General features: G+C 35.4%; 1 protein-coding gene across 5 annotated transcripts in view; it reads right to left on the minus strand.

Moving 5' to 3' along the window:
• The window catches only part of ANKRD28 (ankyrin repeat domain 28), a 119,173-nt gene that overhangs the window by 30,315 nt on the left and 69,398 nt on the right, over nt 1–19,460 (minus strand). For all 5 annotated transcript variants that reach the window (XM_040549628.1, XM_040549630.1, XM_040549629.1 and 2 more), the window contains 6 exons: nt 15,761–15,831; nt 12,660–12,860; nt 11,801–11,888; nt 7,743–7,885; nt 6,184–6,396; nt 70–148 (listed from right to left, as the gene is read on the minus strand). In XM_040549628.1, the coding sequence (XP_040405562.1) occupies nt 70–148; nt 6,184–6,396; nt 7,743–7,885; nt 11,801–11,888; nt 12,660–12,860; nt 15,761–15,831 (795 nt within the window). The remainder of the gene's footprint in view (nt 1–69; nt 149–6,183; nt 6,397–7,742; nt 7,886–11,800; nt 11,889–12,659; nt 12,861–15,760; nt 15,832–19,460) is intronic.

A 19,460-nucleotide genomic window follows, 5' to 3' on the forward strand; every position in this document is an offset into this window, starting at 1 on the left:
TATCGGAAAGCTGATGATAAAACGACTCCTACCCATTTTTTTTATTATTTTTTTATTTTTTTTTTTTACCGTTTTGAATGATGGTTTGAGATCTTGAAAATCTACCATGGATTGCTGTCATGTGCAAAGGTGTTTTCCCATCTTTACTCTGAAAAAGAAAAAAAACAACAACAGTGTTTACTTATAACCAGAATAATCCATCAGAACTGACAAAGGAAAAGGACATACTTCTCTCCCCTCTACTCTCTCCTTTAAATTCTTCCTGGTAAGCTTTTCAAAAGAGCTGCTCTTAATCAGTCTTCCAGCTCTGGGTGACAACTCAATGAAGCCTGTTCACTCACAATTATGCCTTTCGGATAATCACTCTCAAGAGGCTGATGACAGCACACAATGTCAGCAACGAGCCTATGCCCCCCACCCAAGTCTAAAATAACAAAATGCTTCTTTAAATGAAATTTGTTTCTTGAAAAGAAAACAACTTTATTTTTCATTATTATCCATGTATTTACAATGGATCTTTACACATTATATTAGAAGACAACACATTAAAAAGCTCACATGTTCCACTAATATTTCTGTAAAGCAATACTTGAAAGTAATTTATCATAAACCACCAGTAATCCTAGGGTAGAACTATTCAAACATAATAGGCATTATACATTTGAAACGCATACCAAGCGTACACTTAGTCATTCACCAAGTAAATATGCCCTTCAAGTAGGCCAACAATAATGCATAAGAGACTTGCAATTTTTAACAGCACAATCTAAACACACTTACAGAAACAGTTTTTTCTGTGATTATTACTTTAGGATGACTTTTTTTCCTATACTTTATCATACATAATGGAAAGCTTTACTGCAGAAAAGAGTTCTTACAAATGCACATAAAAATTGTAAACCCGATAGTCAGAAAATAAAAGCACTTTTGTTTGCAAGTGAAAGAGGGAAGGGGGAACATACAATATGAGCATATGTTTTGAAATATCATTGATCACTGCTGCACAAAAGTGTCTCCCCATCTTTACTCTTCCTTTGAAACCAAATGACCAAGCTTCTAAGGATGTGTTACTTAAAATCTGCTACGGATCCTTTTAGATGGACTTGAACATGGAATTTTTTGTAACATCACTGCAAAAAGCAGCATATAACAGCTATAACAACGAAATTATGGGAAATATCAACTTCTCAGACCTGGACTGAAAGAAATAAAACACCTTATGACAACAGCCAAGGTGTCTCCAGATGTCTCAGCTAGCAGATTTCTTTGACAGTAAATAACCCAAAAGGCACATCCACATATATATAGTAATAGCAAAGAAACATGGAAAAATTAATTGAAATTCACTAGAGGAATTGGACAATCATTTTTACTTCAAGAACTTCTGTCATTGAAGGCCTTAAAAAAGGCCAAATAAACACGGCATAAACAACAACTTCCCTAAGCAATCTCTAACCTCTGATTTATTTATTTTTGCAAAGATAATTTTCTTTTAACGTCTACCTACCTCTATCTAACCATAAATATATGAAAAATGACTGTATAAATAAGCTTAGTTTGAATGAGGGACCAAAAGCTGCTTTGGTAACTAACATCATAAAATTGAAAGAAGAAAACTTTGAGAATGTAAGGAAATAAATTAGTCAAGTCAACAAAAGACAGAAGAATTTTAGGTGGTGCTAAAACTGTAGTTTTTACAGAAGGTGCTAAAACTGTATCTCAAAGGAAGGCTAAGAAGAAGATGGAACAGAAAAAAAACAAATCCAAGTCTCACTAACAGAGTACCTCACAGGGACATTAAATATAATCTAATGTGACAGTATCAGAAACTAAGTAGTGTGGTGATCGAGCAAGTTGTCAAAAGACAACATAAGAACAGCAAAATAAGCAACAAAATAATTTTCCAGTTCAAAGGAAAAAAAAACACCATACAATCAATAATGTATTTTTAGATTCACTCTGCTCCAGTTTACTTTAAAAAGCATGTAACGCAGATTTGTAAGACGATGGATTTCATTATTCACAGCGTCTCTCTCCAGTCTAATAGTCTCAGATTTCTCTGCAACTCAGAAATAGTACAATATGCAACTGTCTATCAACATATAAACATAGAAAAGGTATAAAATTAAATTAAGGTGATGATTTCCACATTGAATATGAACTTCTAGGTATAAGATGGGTATTTAGAATTCCCTTCTTGGAAATTGCCACTAGGGAAGGATATACAGAATCAGAACAAGGAATCAAGTTTCTTAGGTAATGAGACAGTATTCCTCAATGTATTGGGCAAAATCTTCATAACCGTTTCCTGAGATGCCAGGAGGTTGGGCTTCATAAGCAAGGAGGTTATCTTCAAAACTTTTGCTTCAATCTCCTTTTTTTCCTGCCCTCAAGGTCTTACATCTAAATATAAAGGTAAATATAGCTGTCCAATCTTACAAGATTTGATAGCACATGACTAAGTAGCTATGGGCTAATGATAACTTTTAACTGTATTCACTGAAACTCAGTTATGTGTGGGTAACAGGAAAGAAATCACTCTATCACTAGAGAAAACATATGCACAAAATACTTAGGATCAGAAAAAAAATGCTAAGAGCAGTAATTTCTATTAGACTGAAACAATGAATACGCAGCACAAGGTGTCCTGTGAAGTTAGTACTCAGATATTAACTATACTTAGGCTACCAAGCTTTACTGAGGGCCAGGGGAAATGCGGGTCTCCAAGTGAAATCTCCCTCTAGCAACAATTCCTATGTTCTAGTATCAGAAATGGAAATAAAATACTTATTCTATTTAGGACACAGAATTTTCAAGCACCCAGGGGGTCCATAAAATAATTAATACCATCCTATTTGAAAGTGTTCTTCCTTGCATGGAAATCCTGAATGGTGAGGAACGAGCACTGCAACAATGAGCGGTACGTAACAGTAGTATATGGGTACTGACAAAGTACAAGAACAATTATGAAATGATGCCCTACCCCTACAGAGGTGATAAAAAGCAATTATATGAACTATTATATGAACTACTTTGAACTTCATCCTCAGTATCTGGAAACTGAACATGTTTGCTTTCAATAAATACTTCTTAAAATCCTCTAAAAGCATCCCATTTTAACTATACAAATTATTATTAGCCACAGAACAGTTTCTGATTTAGTTTCCCTCTACTATTTTTTTTAGGGATTATTCTTCTGATTAACTCCAAGATTCATCTTCACAGGCTTTTCCAGGGAAGCAGATGTTGACTTGGAAATTATTATTTTTTGCCTCAGTACTTGCACTTTTCAGCATTGCAAGTGGTAAGTTTTCACATACAAAGCAAGGCTGTCCACACCTTCAGGTCTAGATTCCCAGGCCAAAATCAGTCACATAGATAGAAATCCACAGAAATGTTATTAACAGAATTACAATGGAGACACATGTTGGTGCACAAACAAGGGACGAATTATATTTTCCAGCTATAATTGCTTGAAACCTCTAGACAACCCTACTTGTTTAATTTTGCACTTCATAGTTCTGCTACTTAGTAAATCAACATGTTGTAATTACAGCCACATATATCTTAAGCTGGTGAGGTGGGGATTGGACTCTTCTCCCAAGCACCAAGTGATGAGGGGAAATGGCCCCAAGTTGCACCAGGAGAGGTTTAGGTTGGACGTTAGGAGAAATTTCTTCTCAGAAAGAGTTGTGCAGCATTGGAATAGGCTGCCCAGGGAAGTGGTTGAGTCACCACCCCTGGAGGTCTTCAAGAAACATGTAAATTTAGAACTTAGTGGTGGGTTAGTGGTGGACTTCAGTACTAGGTTAAAGGTTGGACTAGATGATCTTAGAGGTCTTTTCCAACCTGGATGATTCTGTGATAGCGACTAACCCTTTCCATTATAAAGGTCTTTTCTTCTGAAACAAAACTTCAGTAGCCCGATCTGTACCAAGCTCTTAGGAGACTTCAGCTGAAGTTCTCAGCTCTCTGATATGCTTCAGGCAGCAGTTTCCAGCCATCAGGTTTAAAATATATATATATATTCTCTCGTATCAGAGTATGCTTTTAAAAGAAAGCCTGGGTTCACCCATGTGAAAACTTCTGATCATTTATTTATTATTAATCAGAGGAACTATCAAATCTAGGCTTTGGATCCAGTAACTTAAAATTGAGTGGGACGGAAGGCAACAATACATCTCTCTGATGCCAATGCATCTTTTGTTACCTACAAACAATTCACCCACATTGCAAACTTCAAAGAATTAGGAACATTGCCAGTCAATTTGAAGATATTAGCTGTTCTTTGCACAAATTTTGAGGTTATTTAGTATTACAACTGACTGAATGTAGTCAATACCTACAGCGTATACCATAATAAAGATTCTTATTTAAAGTTCAACCATAAAGATTATAGTAATCTTTAGCAGCGTTTAATTATCCTAACAGAATGTTGGAGATTTTTCATTTTCATTTCTAACCTATCATTAAGGCGTATTTGAAAATGAATAGCAAAAAAAAAAAAAAAAAAAAAAAAACTTTGCTCACTGCACATTTTTCTGAGACGAACTCCTCCCCACTTTTTTCTTCTACATCAGATGTACAAAGTCATGAGCCCTTGCAAACCAATGTATAGGGAAACAGTAATTCTTTGCTTAGCAATATTGATTCTTCTCTTTTTCTTCTTATTTGTGCATGCAACATATGTACATAATCATTAGTATATTTAACATTGTGGGATTATTTTCATGACAGAACATACATTATTGAGAAATGTGGTTTCAAGGATGGAGAAGACAGCTCTGTAACGTTAAACCCTCAGTCATATCCAGTCTGGGACATCAGTAGAGCAGAAAGCTGACAACAAGAATAACCGAACTGTGACCTGCAGATTTTATGACAAATTGGCTGTAAACCCTATAGTGTAGCTCTTTACATCTCCAAGGCACTTCAGTGATGCATTTTTCCACAACTAATTTTAAGCACATTTTCATTAAAGGAACTCCACATTTAAATATATGTAAAAGTGAGCTGTAACATACATCTAAGATTTTTACAAATCAAATAAACTATTTTTAAACCACTCCCAAATTGTCAGTGGACTATATATTTTGTAGTAATAGACACATAATCGTATTTTAGAATTAGCAGAAAATTAGTGTGAAGTTCTTACATGAAAGTTAACCACAAAAAAAAAAAAAAAAGATTTTTAACAATCTTTTAACTGTTCCAATATTCACCTCTGACTCAAATAGTGCTGAAATTGATATAACTCTATTAACACACATAAAAAAAAAAAACAAAAGTATAGGTACTTCTCTTCCTATGACAGGTGAGCAGAGGTACAGGCAATTAGATACACTGTACTTTTAGACTCTTCCTTCCACATACCTATTTCCCACTTCCCCCAGCCTGTTGAGATACCCGATACTGAATACTTCTGAACACAATTAAGCTTTTATTACTTAAGTCAGAATTAGCTTCACACAAAAGAAAGATCTCATCTCTCTCATGCCTTGAGACGTTAACCTACACACAAAAGAAGATAATACAATATTTATGTTATAGTTTGCTTTTACACTTGTGTGGATTAGAAATTCTCTCTACACTAAGACTGGATTCTACAGAACACTCTGCAGCCAAAGACATGTGACCAAGTAGAGATGTTAAAAGAATGTCAAGACCATTCGCAAAGTTTTGCTGGAGTAATTCAAAATTCATCTATTCAAGACTTTCCATTGGCCTAATCTACTTACCTCTGTATTTTATATATATTTTACCCTTCATACAGCTGCTCCAGCCATTAGCTGGTTCATACACGTTTCTCTGAAAAATCTTATTTCTTTTATGCTGTTTGTTTATAAGAAAAATACGTTCTTTTGCATTATGATTTGCTCTTACTCATATAAACAGACTCGGGAAAACAAGATGACAGGGACTTCTGACATTTAGACATAGTCAAGTTTGACCAGATAATATTGTCATCTTTTCCTTCTGGGCTACTTACTACATCCCATAGATTTAAGATTTAGACCAACTTTCTTGAAGCAATTCCATTTTTTCTATAATACTTTTCACAGAAGGACTCCAATTATCAGTAAGAACTTCTACACATTGCCCCAACAACAGTTTTGAGAAGTCACCTCTAATAAAGCTGTAGTGCATCTATAAGAGTAAATGGATGACTTTGGATTCACCTACCCTCATATTTACATCTGCTCCGTTGCAGACCAAAAGTTCTAAACACAATGCTCCATGTGTCGACGCAGCAGCAAAGTGCAAAGGTGTAAAACCTTTCTCATTCATTTGATTCACATTAGCACCGCAGTCTATGAGTTCATTCACTACAACATCTTGTCCGTTGTAGCAAGCCACATGGAGTGGAGTATTTCCATAGGCATTTGGTTCATTCATCTGTCAACAACAACAACAAAAAAAGATTAGTTAATAAGCAAAAACCTGTATTACTACAGCGTTTAATTACCACAAAGAAAATTTGGTGTCATGAGACAACTTCATTATGTTTTTGAATTCTTCAAAGCCAGAAATTAAAAGCAAGGTCTGGATGTACTACTTTGACTGAGAAGGGGAAGAGTATAACTGTTTTCAACTGAGCCAACCTCCTCCAATTGTGTCCACGCCAGTTTCCTGTATGCAGTATGCAACTGGATACACATGAAGAATGTCAGCAGTGACAATTTGCACAGACATTACAGACTAGCAGCTTAAGCACATCAGGGATCTCTATCATTTCTCAACAGCACGTGCAGGTTTCTGTTAAAAACAGGTGTCAAAAGGACTGAGAGTCTCCCCAAAATAAGTTTTAGCCTTTAAATCTAGAACTCCTAGATGCAGACACACACACACACACACAAATGCAGGCTGACTTCTTAATGAAATTCAGGACCTGAGGGTAACAGGAATTTTGGTTATGAACTACTTCTAAAATGTAAACACACATGCTTCGCTAATGAACAATAATATAAATGTCACTGTTTACGTATCCAAGACAGAAAACATCAGATCTGATCTCTAAACCAAACAAGACTCTGAAGTATGTACTTTTTGTGAGTCAGGGAAGGGAAGGGGGAGAAATCAAATTTGTTGTGCACAATGGGATACTGAATTCTGATCTACTTCTCAAGATAAAACTTGGGCAGCATTCTGCAGCCTTGCAAAGGTAAAATATGATGCAAAATGTACCTTTCTTACATGGTTTCACAGTTTTCTGTTAACATACTTCCTATATGCAGGTACTGTACTGTCTTTTAATTTATTTTGCATTTCTACGTTAATATGGCCTTCCTTAATCTAGTATTAAAGTTTCTGACAATCCATAACATTTCTCAAAGTATATGTGGTGTAAGAAATTCAGTAACATCTATATTTTACAAAGAACTGAGGCAAAAGAGTTCAATTTCCTGCAGTTCAAAAGGGATGTGTGTGGCAAAGCTAGGAACGGAATTCCTATTTCCTGAGTTCCAGTCTAAGGAGTCAGAAATGCCAAGTGAACAAAAATAGTATTAAACACAAATCTATTTCCAAATAATTCTGCAAAAACTGCAAAGCTCTAAAGTTACCTGGGGAAATTAAATTTTGTAACAAAAAAGCACAACAATAAAAAAACAAAGCACATGAAGATCGTCAGAAATACTTTCACTATTTTCACCATTTCATAAACACACACACAAATAGTGTACTACAATACTAATAAGAGCATTTCAAACAACAACAAAAATATCACTTTTATTCTTCCTTACATCAACTCCAAGGTCTAGAAGGTATTTGACTACACTGATCATCCCACTAGATGCTGCAGCATGTAAGGGTGTATATGATTTCTTGTCTTTGCACGTTACTTCAGCTCCATGGGCCACAAGTAATTTCACAACTTCAATATGACCTAAAAGAATAAAGACAAAACAAAACAAAAAAAAGAAGCTGCATTTTATATTACTCAGAACAGATTTACAAATGGAATAATTGTACAATTATTGTAGTACGAACTGAACATTATTCATTTGGACCTAATCTGGAAAGTAAGGAGTTGTTCCTCTAATTCTTTCATGAACTATAAAAGCCACATACACTATTCATCTCCAGAGGAGGGTATTTCAACATAACCCCCTCCAGTAATCACACTATTGCAAGGCACAGTCGAGCTCTTTCCTTGACCACGTCTCCTGGCTCCAGTTTCAGCTTTCAGGCTACTGTGACGCTGTGCTCCAAGAGAGAAGCTGTGAAAAGGAGGAAGCCAAAAATCTGTCCTTCTCGCTCAGTTAATTTAATTGCCAAACAAATCTATTATTGAAAACACAAAAACTTGTGCCACGTAGACAATCATGACAAAGTCTGCAGAATAAAGGAGAACACTCAGTGTAAATAGACTGATAGATTTAGTGCTTTACCTGAATCATAGACAGAAAGAAGTAGGATTTGTTGTTTTACCTTCCAAGTGAAACCCTTATCTCAGTTTTAAAAAAATGTGGGGGAGAGGGGAAGGAGGGGAACACTGAATACTTACGGTTATCCAGTCAGACATTTAAGTACCATACATCAAATCCAACTCTCAGTTTAAGTGCTTCATAAACAGAGGGGGACTGCTATTTCAATGATTAAAATAATGCGCACAAGTTTGGAAAGGAAATATCTACCCGAAGGAATACAAAGATGTTTTAATAAACTTTCAGTCACCACAGTACTGCATGCCTCCAAAATACACAGAGACCCTCACCTAGCTATACAGATCAGAAGCACACAGAGCTAACCTGTGCAATGGGAGGTGCTGCAGCATTTCATTTCTGCATTACTTCAGTATTGCAGGAAAGACCAAGAAAGAGAAATTTAAACATGATACTCATCTTATTACCCAAACAGAGCGGGGACAAGAATGAAAACAAGCCCTGTATGACAGACAGAAGACAAAAGATATTGAAAGTGGCGAAAGGAAGAGAAATACTGAACAGAACAGAGGCACAGAACTTTAAAGTGAAGGGAAAAAAAAACATCAAAAATCCCTGACCTGCATTTAATTGCAAGCAGCAATCAGTGGACGACACTCACACAGAAGAACGAGACACTTCAAGTAGGAAGCACTCAGGAGCCATTCCCACACGCTGACAAGGGCAGCGCTAACACTCACGAACCCAAGTCCATTTTGGTTGCAGCATTACAGCTGGACAGCAAAGGAGACGGGTGAAAAGCAGGAAGGAAGGGAAACAATGGATGTAACCCTATAAAGTTATTTATAGGAGAATGACGAAAAGCCTTATTTCTTTTTTACTCTACGGTCTATTTTATACAGTGGAAAAGCTTTAAGGCTTTCTTCTAATAACTGGAGCAGTGTAAAATGGCTGGAAATTGTGAGGGAGAGATATCAGGTTTTCTTTTGCTTGTTTGAACTTCTCTAAGAGTTCTTTTTTCAACCTCTATTGTGTGCAAGTATTTCTAGGATGACAGACATCAGATAAATTACATTTTTCCCACTCTGTTCATTAAGAGAATTTCCTGCTAATAGCCTATGAAATAGCACTCATTAAAATTGGAATAAATGTAGCTCATCTGAAAAACAGACTTTTTTTTTCCCATCTTGGTGAGCACAAGCCAGAAAACGTCTATCTGATATTTGTCAAATCTCTTCCATCTCGTGCATTTACTTTCATTCAACAAAATTTTGCAAACAATCACCTTAAAGTGGTTGAACGTCCTGTCAAAGAAATTTCTCTGCATATATAAGCAGATTACAAAATACTAATACAAAATATTCCAGAGAATGTTGGATCAATAATGAAGGTTGTTCTCCAACTTCTCTGTTTAACTGGTATCAGTACTTGTAGTGCAATATCACGGGGTTTCAAAAAATAACTTAAGACTATTAATGCTGTCACAATCTCTTCAAAATTTACTTTACATCTTCAAATCTTTTCTTCTGAAGACATCTCAGCACTGTCCTATTGTTCTTTTTAGCATCTCACATATGGATTTCACAGCCTTATTTTACATTGCTGTCAGATTATTTCAGACCTGTACTGGCAGGGACATATAACTAATTTGAAATTGGCCTAAACCACAGAAATCTGCAAAGACAGTAGTTAATAATTCTACTTTTGAACTAATCCAGGCATTTGTGAGATGATCACTTTTATGTGAAGCCTAAATCTGTAAATGAGTGCTTCTTTTTCATTTGTAAAGACTAGAACTTTTAGTCCTTGGACTAAAGCATATTTCATACAATGAACAACTCATTGTCAATCCCCTGAAACTCAGGGTAAGGTTTTTCAACAAACGGTATTTAAATAGGGTAAGTTAACACACATGCACGCTGCTCTTTTGCTTTGCTCGGTAGCTGATTTTAAAACTTTATTTCTATGTTTAAGTTATTGCTTCCATTTCCTCTTTCACGGCAAGACTGGGAAAGCAGTTGTAAGATACTCGATGTCACTACTTTTTGAATAACAGATGAGAAATGTGTTTAATTAGCAACTTCAAATCCATCGTTAAGAACTGCTCCTCCCCCCTCCCATACACATTACAAAGCATTATGCTTATTTATAAGCAAGTGTCTAATTTCTAATGATGAACATGAGTATCAAACTGCATATTCAGGGACATTTTGCCTAAGACCAGATTGCCAAGGCAGAGTTACCCTAGACTTACAGATGTCTACATAACCTCCCAGTTTATGCATTTATTTATTTTTTTGGTTTGATATCAGATACAATAAAATTGTTAATTTTACTCAGAGAAGGGGCAGTAGAGAAATTATTCTCCTTGTACATTAATTTAAATACAAGATGCTCCTTTGTAAACCACAGTTCAAAGCTTTCACTGAGACGGTAGGTTCAAGTCCTATTTTTATCTTAGACTAACTGAAAAAAAAAACCACACAATGTTCACATCTTTAAATCACCTCTGAAAAAAAAATCTTGTAAAGAATATGACCACGTTCTCCTAAATGTTCTTCTCTTTAAGTTTCATACGATGGTAACATATGCATACAAATATGTATTTTCTAGGGAAATCTAACATTTCATGATACTAAATACATAGAAAAATGCAAATCATCAAAACATAACAGGAACAACAAATCACATATGATCACATTTTAGTTCCATATTTCATCTTCAAGTTCCCAGGCATGTAGATTCACACAAGACTGATGCTACTGCTTTTACTTTTTTCCCTTGGCTGGATAAGGTTATGAAACAATAAGCTAAAATGCTGAATAACAAGTAAGACTATGGAATCATCAACTGTTTTCTTCTTGAAATTGGTACTGAAACTTAGCTGTTCACTGTTCATATATGGCACATTGCACACGTCAAAGAAGAATTTTAGACTTTTTCTGAAAGTTAGAGGCATAAAATGAACATGTGTTTTGAAGTGGTTTTTGGCTTCTGAACAGGCACAATACATTGCAACGACAAATACAATCAGCAGTTGCATGTGAATTACTTAGAAGCAAGCTGGCATAACCATCCTCTGTTTGAGGCGCCTCTTGTAGTAATTGGTTGCTTTTTGTTCAGCACTACTGCAAAGTTTCACCTATGATTAGACTCCTGCTGAGTAAGGAACATAGTTTCCTCTTTTTAGAAAAAAAAATGATTTTTCTTTTTCAAACAAATTCATTTTCCTACCACAAAAACATATTTACATGGCAATTCGAAGTGTACTATTAATGGTTTTCTGGCAGATTCACAGATAACTTTAATGCTTATCTTCTAAGTATTTTTCCCAGAAATACACAAAACCACTAAATGTAAGGTGATTTTTTTTTTTTAACTACCGCAATAGTAATCAACTGCAAATATGTACATACCCATATATGCTGCCCAGTGTATAGCTCTTCTGTCTTTCTTGTCAAATGCATTAATATTGGCTCCTCTAGACAACAGTAAGCTGACCATCTGGGACAAACAGAAAGAAAAGAAATCCTTTATTCAAAATGGAAAAGTTTTAAAACTTAGGCTAAGAAAATCATAGGAGAAGACAAAAATGTGTGTGTTTCAAAGAATTTCAATATGTGTGGTTTTGAATATTCCACATGCTTAAAAAATTGATCATCCATCTTGGCAGCAATAACAAAGTGACTGTAAGGAACAGAAAATTCGACACCAACAAAAATATTTATAAATTAAATATGACAAACCTGTGGAATCTTTGAGATCTTCAGGCTAAGGGATGTACTAAAGGCAATTGCTAAAAGCAAGCCTACTGCCAATTTGTCTCCAATTACCTACCACAATTACTGTAAGAATTTCTCAAGAATCACTTTTCAGGGTTTGAAAACTAGTAAGTTGGAGCTTATTGCATATACTTTCTCCACTTTCAGTGGCAACAGATTCCGTATATTCACTATCTACTGAACAGAAAAATATCTTTTTTTTTTTTTTTTCCATTTTAAATTTATCTATTACTAGTTTAGACTCCGGTTAACTCAGATAAATTTGCTTATGTCTTTAGAGAGGTATGGTATAATAATACTCCAACTAAATGGTGTAACACAACCAATCTGTACACAGATCCATGCAAAAGACAAACTGAAATACAAAATAGGGGTTTGGCCTGTGTTTTTTGAAGGGATAGGGAGAAACATGATTTTTACCTGAGAAACTAAAAATTAGAAAGTGTTGGACAGAACAATATATAGGAAACAAGCTAAGAAAAATAACTCATACCTCAACGTGTCCACTGAAGGCTGCATGATGCAACGCAGTTCTGCCTGCTCGATCAGACACATTTACATTACTTAGAAGAGGCACCAAAGCCTCAGCACATTTCACAGCTTTATTTGCAGCTGCTATATGTAGGGGTGTCTGCCAGTTCTTATCACGAGCATTGACATCTGCTGAATGCTTTAACAACACCTGAACAGCATCCTGAAAACATTTAAAAACATATAAATAAAAAACAAGCCACTTAGAAAGGATTTTAAATCCAAATATATATTTGCGTATGCATACACCATATGTAAAGTCTAATGGAATAAAACTATCTGTAATTTGTTCTTCTGTAAGCATATTCTTGTGGTTTGGTACTTTATCATAAATCCAGCTTTGTGGATCTTTTCAAGGACATGAGGAATATACTCCCTACAGGGTTCAACTGCATCAACCATTTCCAGGTCTTTTTTCCAATTCTGTGAACCAGCTGGCAAGTTACTTCATCATCACAACTAATTTACAAAGCTCAATAAATCTCCTCAGGAATTCCTCCATTGCCAAGGATTAGTAAATTTCTATGAACTTACAATGCACTTTCATCAATTTGCTAGGCAAAACTTTTGAACTGCCATAGTCTAGAAATGTCAGAGAGACAGATGAACTTATTAAATGTACATTTAGAGAACCACAGATAAAACACAGCAATGTCAGTTTCAGCATATACTGTTGCAAAACTCCTGAAAAAACTGTTTCAAAATATTACACTAAATTCCATCTCACAAAGACAGCATTCATTTCCTTTTGTTAAATGCAAAAGCTATAAAAATTTTATAAGGCAAGATAAACAAATCCAATTAAAATATGTGCACAAAACTGAAAGATAGAAAAAAAAATCACTTATTGACATTAACATGACAATTAATACTGCATTTTACATCAACTTTATGACGTTTCCACAATTCACTAATTGCTTTAAGTGACTTCCAACTCAAACACTGAGCACAAAAATAAATGGCTGGCACTTTGAACTTAAAATATATTATGAAAAGTAGTTACTGGAAATTTCAAATCACACTGTGGTACAATAGCCAGGTATCATTTTCAGCCATGAGCAGAATACTAAGTAACACTGGATTCTATTTAGTGCAATAAATTATATTCAAGAAACTGAAATTTCTTCTACTTTAATAAAAAAGAAAATAGGAACAAATATAGAAGTTAAAATACTGCATCATAACCTTATAATTTAAGTGATAAATGCAACAATTTTTATTCTCTAAGAAAAACTTAAGCAGATTTAATACTTTAAAATCTAATCAATATTTTGAACTTTTGTTTTTTTTGAACCAAATCTTAAGAAAAAACAATCAGAACAAGGAAATTTCAGAACAGCTATTAACTCTTCTGCAGAAGAAAGCACCATACTAAAACATATAAGTTGCATAAAAATAACCCATCTTCTACTTTTCTATGGATATATATTAAGATATTTCAAAAACTAGTGAATCTGTTCGGATTCCCCCAGCAAAGTAGACTGGGTATGCAAATATTAAGGTCTGGAGCCTGACAGTCTTGACATGAAGTTTCTTGAACTCATGCAGCTGACAGCAAAATCCATAACACCAGCTATTTTGCATCATTCAGTGTCTTTATTTGACTGCAACTGCCCTTGCTTCAAGGATAAGACCGCATGTTTTACTGAAATCACTATCAGGGTTTTTGTCATTACAGCTTTTTTCATTTAATGCCTTAAAACCACGTACGACTGTCAGCTGCAAACCAGTGCCTACGCGTATCAACCACCTCTCCATTTATGTGGTCTCCAATGACGTACCATGTTTATAAATAGAAAATTCTGACAAGAGCCTATCACTGCTATTAGGCTAAATAGTCGGATTGGTTTACTTGCGTTGTTTGCACATTTGGTTAGTATTTTATTTAAAATATTCTCCTTTTAAAAAAAATGAGCATGGTCACATTTCTTGAAGTTATCATTTAGGTCAAGTTTGACTGCAGCACTCCTCTCTACAAGCTTCACTGATTTAATGAATTTTGTTGTTCCTCTGAGGAATGCAGTATTTGGTACTTCAGCTCCTTTGGGAGCTGACTGAAGCCTAAAAAAAACTCAAAAAGAACAAGCAGCATTTGTGAATAAGGCTCCCTTGATTTTCAAACATGGTTTTGAATAACACAATCTCCATATAACTTAGCTATTAATGATAGTGACAAAATAATATAATTTACCCAGGGAATTCTAAAGCAAAAACTGAAACAAGGGCTGTTTAGATAGTTCGTGGATCAAATACTTGAAGCTCAGTGCTTGCCAAAACCAAACTATTCAATTCCATCTTCTCAAACAATAATGTGCAGAGAATCTTAAAGAACATACACACCCCTCAAACCAAAACACCTTTCCTTATGAGACGTACTGAAGTGAGCATCAGCCTGACTCAGGATCTCAAAGGAGATAATTTTGCATAAACTCTTCCACATAACAAGCACAGCATTTCTCTGTTTTGATCTTCTACATATATTTAAATTTTTATAAGAACATCAACAACAGAGGAACAATAACAAATTCACTCTTAAATCACGACATTCTCGTAACTGTGTTACTGGTAGACTTCAAAACCTTTATAAATATTTCATTTATAAGTTTTAAAGTGATTTTCAATACTATCATTACTCATTAGGGTTGGGTTTTGTTTCATTTGTTTCTTAAGACATGAAGAAAGGCAGATTGTGCTGCAGATTACATATTAAATCCTATTTCAACTCTAGTTCCCTCATGCTGAACCATTCTGGTTACCTCAAAAAAAAAAAAAGGTACACTGGAGTTCAGAACATCGCATGCAGAATCTTCTCTGCTAGGGAGATGGCATTTAGGTAAAGAGCAAAGCTGAAATCTGCAAGTTTATTGTTTTCCTCCTTTCTTCCTACACAGACATATGATATATATATATATATATATACTGTCAATATGTTAAACAAACTGTTTCAAGTGTTCTGCAATTCCAAATGTTTGGAGGAGTTTTACTTTGTAAAAAACTGAACAAAGAACAGAAGGTACTTTGAGATACCTTATCTTAATACAAAGCAGTCAAAAAAAAGCATACCTCACTACAAGATGCCACAGCTCTGTGTAAAGGAGTCAACCATTTGCTGTCTTTGGCATTAACTCTAGCTCCTGTAACAAAAAATATAAGAACAACAGAAATTAACAATTTGTTTGTAATAAGAAGTTAAATATTCTCATGTACAGGGAGAGAACTGTTGGAAGATACTTATTCTAGGCTTATAGCACAACACCCCAAAAAGAAAAGTCTTTGCTCCAGCTGAAGTCCACCCTTTGAGAAAATTCTTTTTAACACTCCATCTATAATACTCTTCCATCAAAATGTACTCATCTTTTTACACCAGGTAATCCTCTATAATCTTTTGCATTTCTAAAGGTACATAAAAGACTGTTGGGTTAGAAGGACAGATTCCTTGCTTTCATTCAGCAACAAAAATCTCATAGTTTCCCACTGCAGATCAAATTCTCCTTTAAAAACAGAGAAAGAGGCTACAACTATTCCCTGAGCCTCCAGTTTCCTTGTCATTGGCCAGTCTGCTGTCTAGGTGAAGAATGATGTAGAATAATGGTAGGTGGGTAGAATGATGCTTCCTCTTCTACTGGGAATTTGGGAACACATCTCCTCTACTCCACCAGGGCACCTAGCCCACGGCAGGACCTGAAGGCTGGGGGATTTTTTTTCCTGAAGGAAGCAACTTAGCAACTTCCTACTTTCCAGTGAACTTCAAACAAGAAGCCTAATGGTTTAATTTTTTAATGATGTGTGCATACGCATATACATTTCTGTGTGTATATACACATACCCAAAGCCTTATACATTTCTTAATACTTCGTGTGGAAATTTAGCCATCTGTATTTGGAAAGAGAAGATTTTACAAAGACATGAGAATTTAAACTAAATGTTGGCAAATATAATTTGGAAATACTCTTAAAAATAATTCATAGAGTAATGGATGATACCTTACAGTAACATTAACGCTACATGGTCAGAGATTATTGATTTCTCAAGCTAACCATATTAGTACTATTTCAGAACCAAATTAATTTTTTTTTCTATACAAATAATAAATAAATAAACAAGGATGAAAGACCAGTAAGGCACAAAGCATCAAACAAGCTACTAGTCAGGATACTGGCAAGGATACTCAGCTGAGAAATGGGATATTTTGGTGCAAGTCTGCCTGACCTGCACCAACAATGAAATCCTTCCCAGTTCATCTGAACAACCCGACCAAGAAACTCAGCTGTCCATGCAAACTGATGATTGCATATACAATGCAAAACAAAGGTGTGAAGTCAGTTCTGTGAGTTTATTTTTTGTGGTCAATCCTTCCCTTTCTGATTTAAGAACACAATTAAGAAGCTGATTCTGGAACCAAAGTCCTGCTTTGACCCTAGGTCTTCGAAGTACATGACAGAGCCTGGTCTCTAATTGTTCCCTACAATTTTAGCGACTTCTTTCCTTCCTTATCTAAATTTCAGAAGCTTTAGGTCTCCCCAGGTTCTAAAATTTTTGAAAAATAAGTTTGAAGGAATGGGAAGAAAGTCTAACTCCATTCGAGAAAAACATATTCTAACAAAAGTTTAAGAGACTTAATCTTTGCATAAACATCTACTTTTGTCAACCATCATAAGGACCTACTGTACCGCATCACATCCAGGTACCATAACATAGTATTCTGTATCTAGTTCTGCATAGAGCCCAAGTGAAAAATAACTTGATGGTTATAAATGTCAGCAGAATTTTCTCAGGATTTTTGGTAATCTTTCCCAAAAAGCAATAACCTGAATGATCAGTAAATGAGAATATAACCAATGTGTGACATATCAGACAGAAGTCTTTAATTCTTTTGACCGTCTTCCAGGTTATTTTTAGCCACTTCTTGGTTTTAGCACATCAGACAAAAGCAAAAGCCAAAATGATGCACCAAGCTCCACCTAACTTCACACCTAGAGCGAACAACCAAGGAACGAGGACTTTCAAAGTGTAATTGTTTTCTGCTTCTAACTTTACAATACAAATGTCTTTGAAGTGTTTTAAAGCAAAGTATGATACATGGTAAGAATTAAGGGAGTTACTAATAACCATTCTGATTTTCCTCAGGAAAATGCATTCTCAGGGTCTGAGGTCAAGTCAGATCCACCCATGCGATCAAGCCTGAGCTAGGAGGAGCCCCACACCCAGCACGTTCCCACTGCAAGAAAGTGGCAATTAAATTCTATGAGAACGTGCTGAGGCTCCACAATGTGTTTATGGGCTCAGCCAAGTCACTCACCGATATTTTTGGTAGGTTAACATAGTCTAAAAATCCCGTCAGAAGAGGGCAGGAATAAATACAAAAAGATGCCATATAAAAGCTTTTATCAGTAGAAAGTTAACTAAACTCGCTAGGACTAAAGGAAAAGAATACCAAAAGGTGTTTTTGTTTCTGGTAGGAAAGAAAACCAGAGGTAGTTAAAGAAACATCTAAAGAAATTTGAAGTGATGGTTAAAAATAACACGGCCCCTCAGAAGAACAAAACACAAAACAATAATGGCCCTGCCCCGTAAGTGATCTTCCACCTAAAGAAATAAGCCTAAACATAAGTCTAGGACATCCTATATTCATCAAAGAAATGTAATAACTGAACACTAAAACAAGTTATCTTTTCAAATGCATAAAAAATTGTAGATTCTCTGACAACAAAAGAACAAAGCTCACTTCTGACAAAAGACATGTATCTTTGATGCACTCATCTAAGAAAAAGCTACCAAGTTTGCTTCTTCACAATAAAAAACTCTGAGAGTTCCAAACCCATTGGATTGAAAGGCAAAGTTAAAATAATAATCAAAACAGGTGTACTATCAAAAAAAAAGTTTGCATGCACTATTAACGTAGGAATACTATGGGAATCAGGAGAGATGTAGCTCTACCTACATTAAACAAAATAATATTTTAAATCAACATCAAGAGATGTTCCCCCTTAAATTTCTCCAAGACAACATGCTACAAAGAATGATTTAAATTTCATAAAACAGACTCTCCAAACAACTTTGCATCTACTCCCCCCTCTAGGCTGTTTTTACTTCTTACAGCATGATTTTGAGAAAATGCTTCAGTTCCCCCTTCAGATGCTCTACACGAGACAGAAAGCTCCCTGAAACCTAAACTACCCATACCCACAGGGACCAAATTCGCATCCTTTACACTCTGAGGTAAAGCTCTACATCAGATCATTGCAAATATATGTTAGAAAATATACTACACCTTTACTGAATTGTCTTTTGTTAAAAACGATTTGAACGCATGCATGCATATAAATTACTGGGCTGTGTTATCTCTGTGAAGCTCCACCTGCCGATGTGCCGACTAGGGCACTGCTCACATTCTGAATACCTTCTAACACACATTGCGCAGCGGTTTGCTCCTTCAGAGGGAGGTAGGTGCAGCACGACTCTATCCCTGTTTGTCTTCCAGACCCCAGGGGCTGGCCTCAACTTCAGAAAACTATTTTCAACAACTAAGACAGTATCTTCCCTCAGCATTTAAACCCCTTAACACTATTTTGTTTTCCTCTAAGGCCCTACGATTATGTCCTGCATTAATAGTTGACACGTTTATTAAAACTGCTCAATATTTACTTAAGGCAATTTTTATTTTCTTTTTTTGTATTTTAATTCTTTTAATGCTGCAGAGCTTGCAGGAAAAGGAGTTGGGGGCTTGCCAGAGATCTCTAATATAATACTGGGCATGAACAAC

The sequence above is a fragment of the Cygnus olor genome, chromosome 2, assembly GCF_009769625.2.
Source record: "Cygnus olor isolate bCygOlo1 chromosome 2, bCygOlo1.pri.v2, whole genome shotgun sequence".
In the NCBI taxonomy this organism is placed as follows: domain Eukaryota; kingdom Metazoa; phylum Chordata; class Aves; order Anseriformes; family Anatidae; genus Cygnus; species Cygnus olor.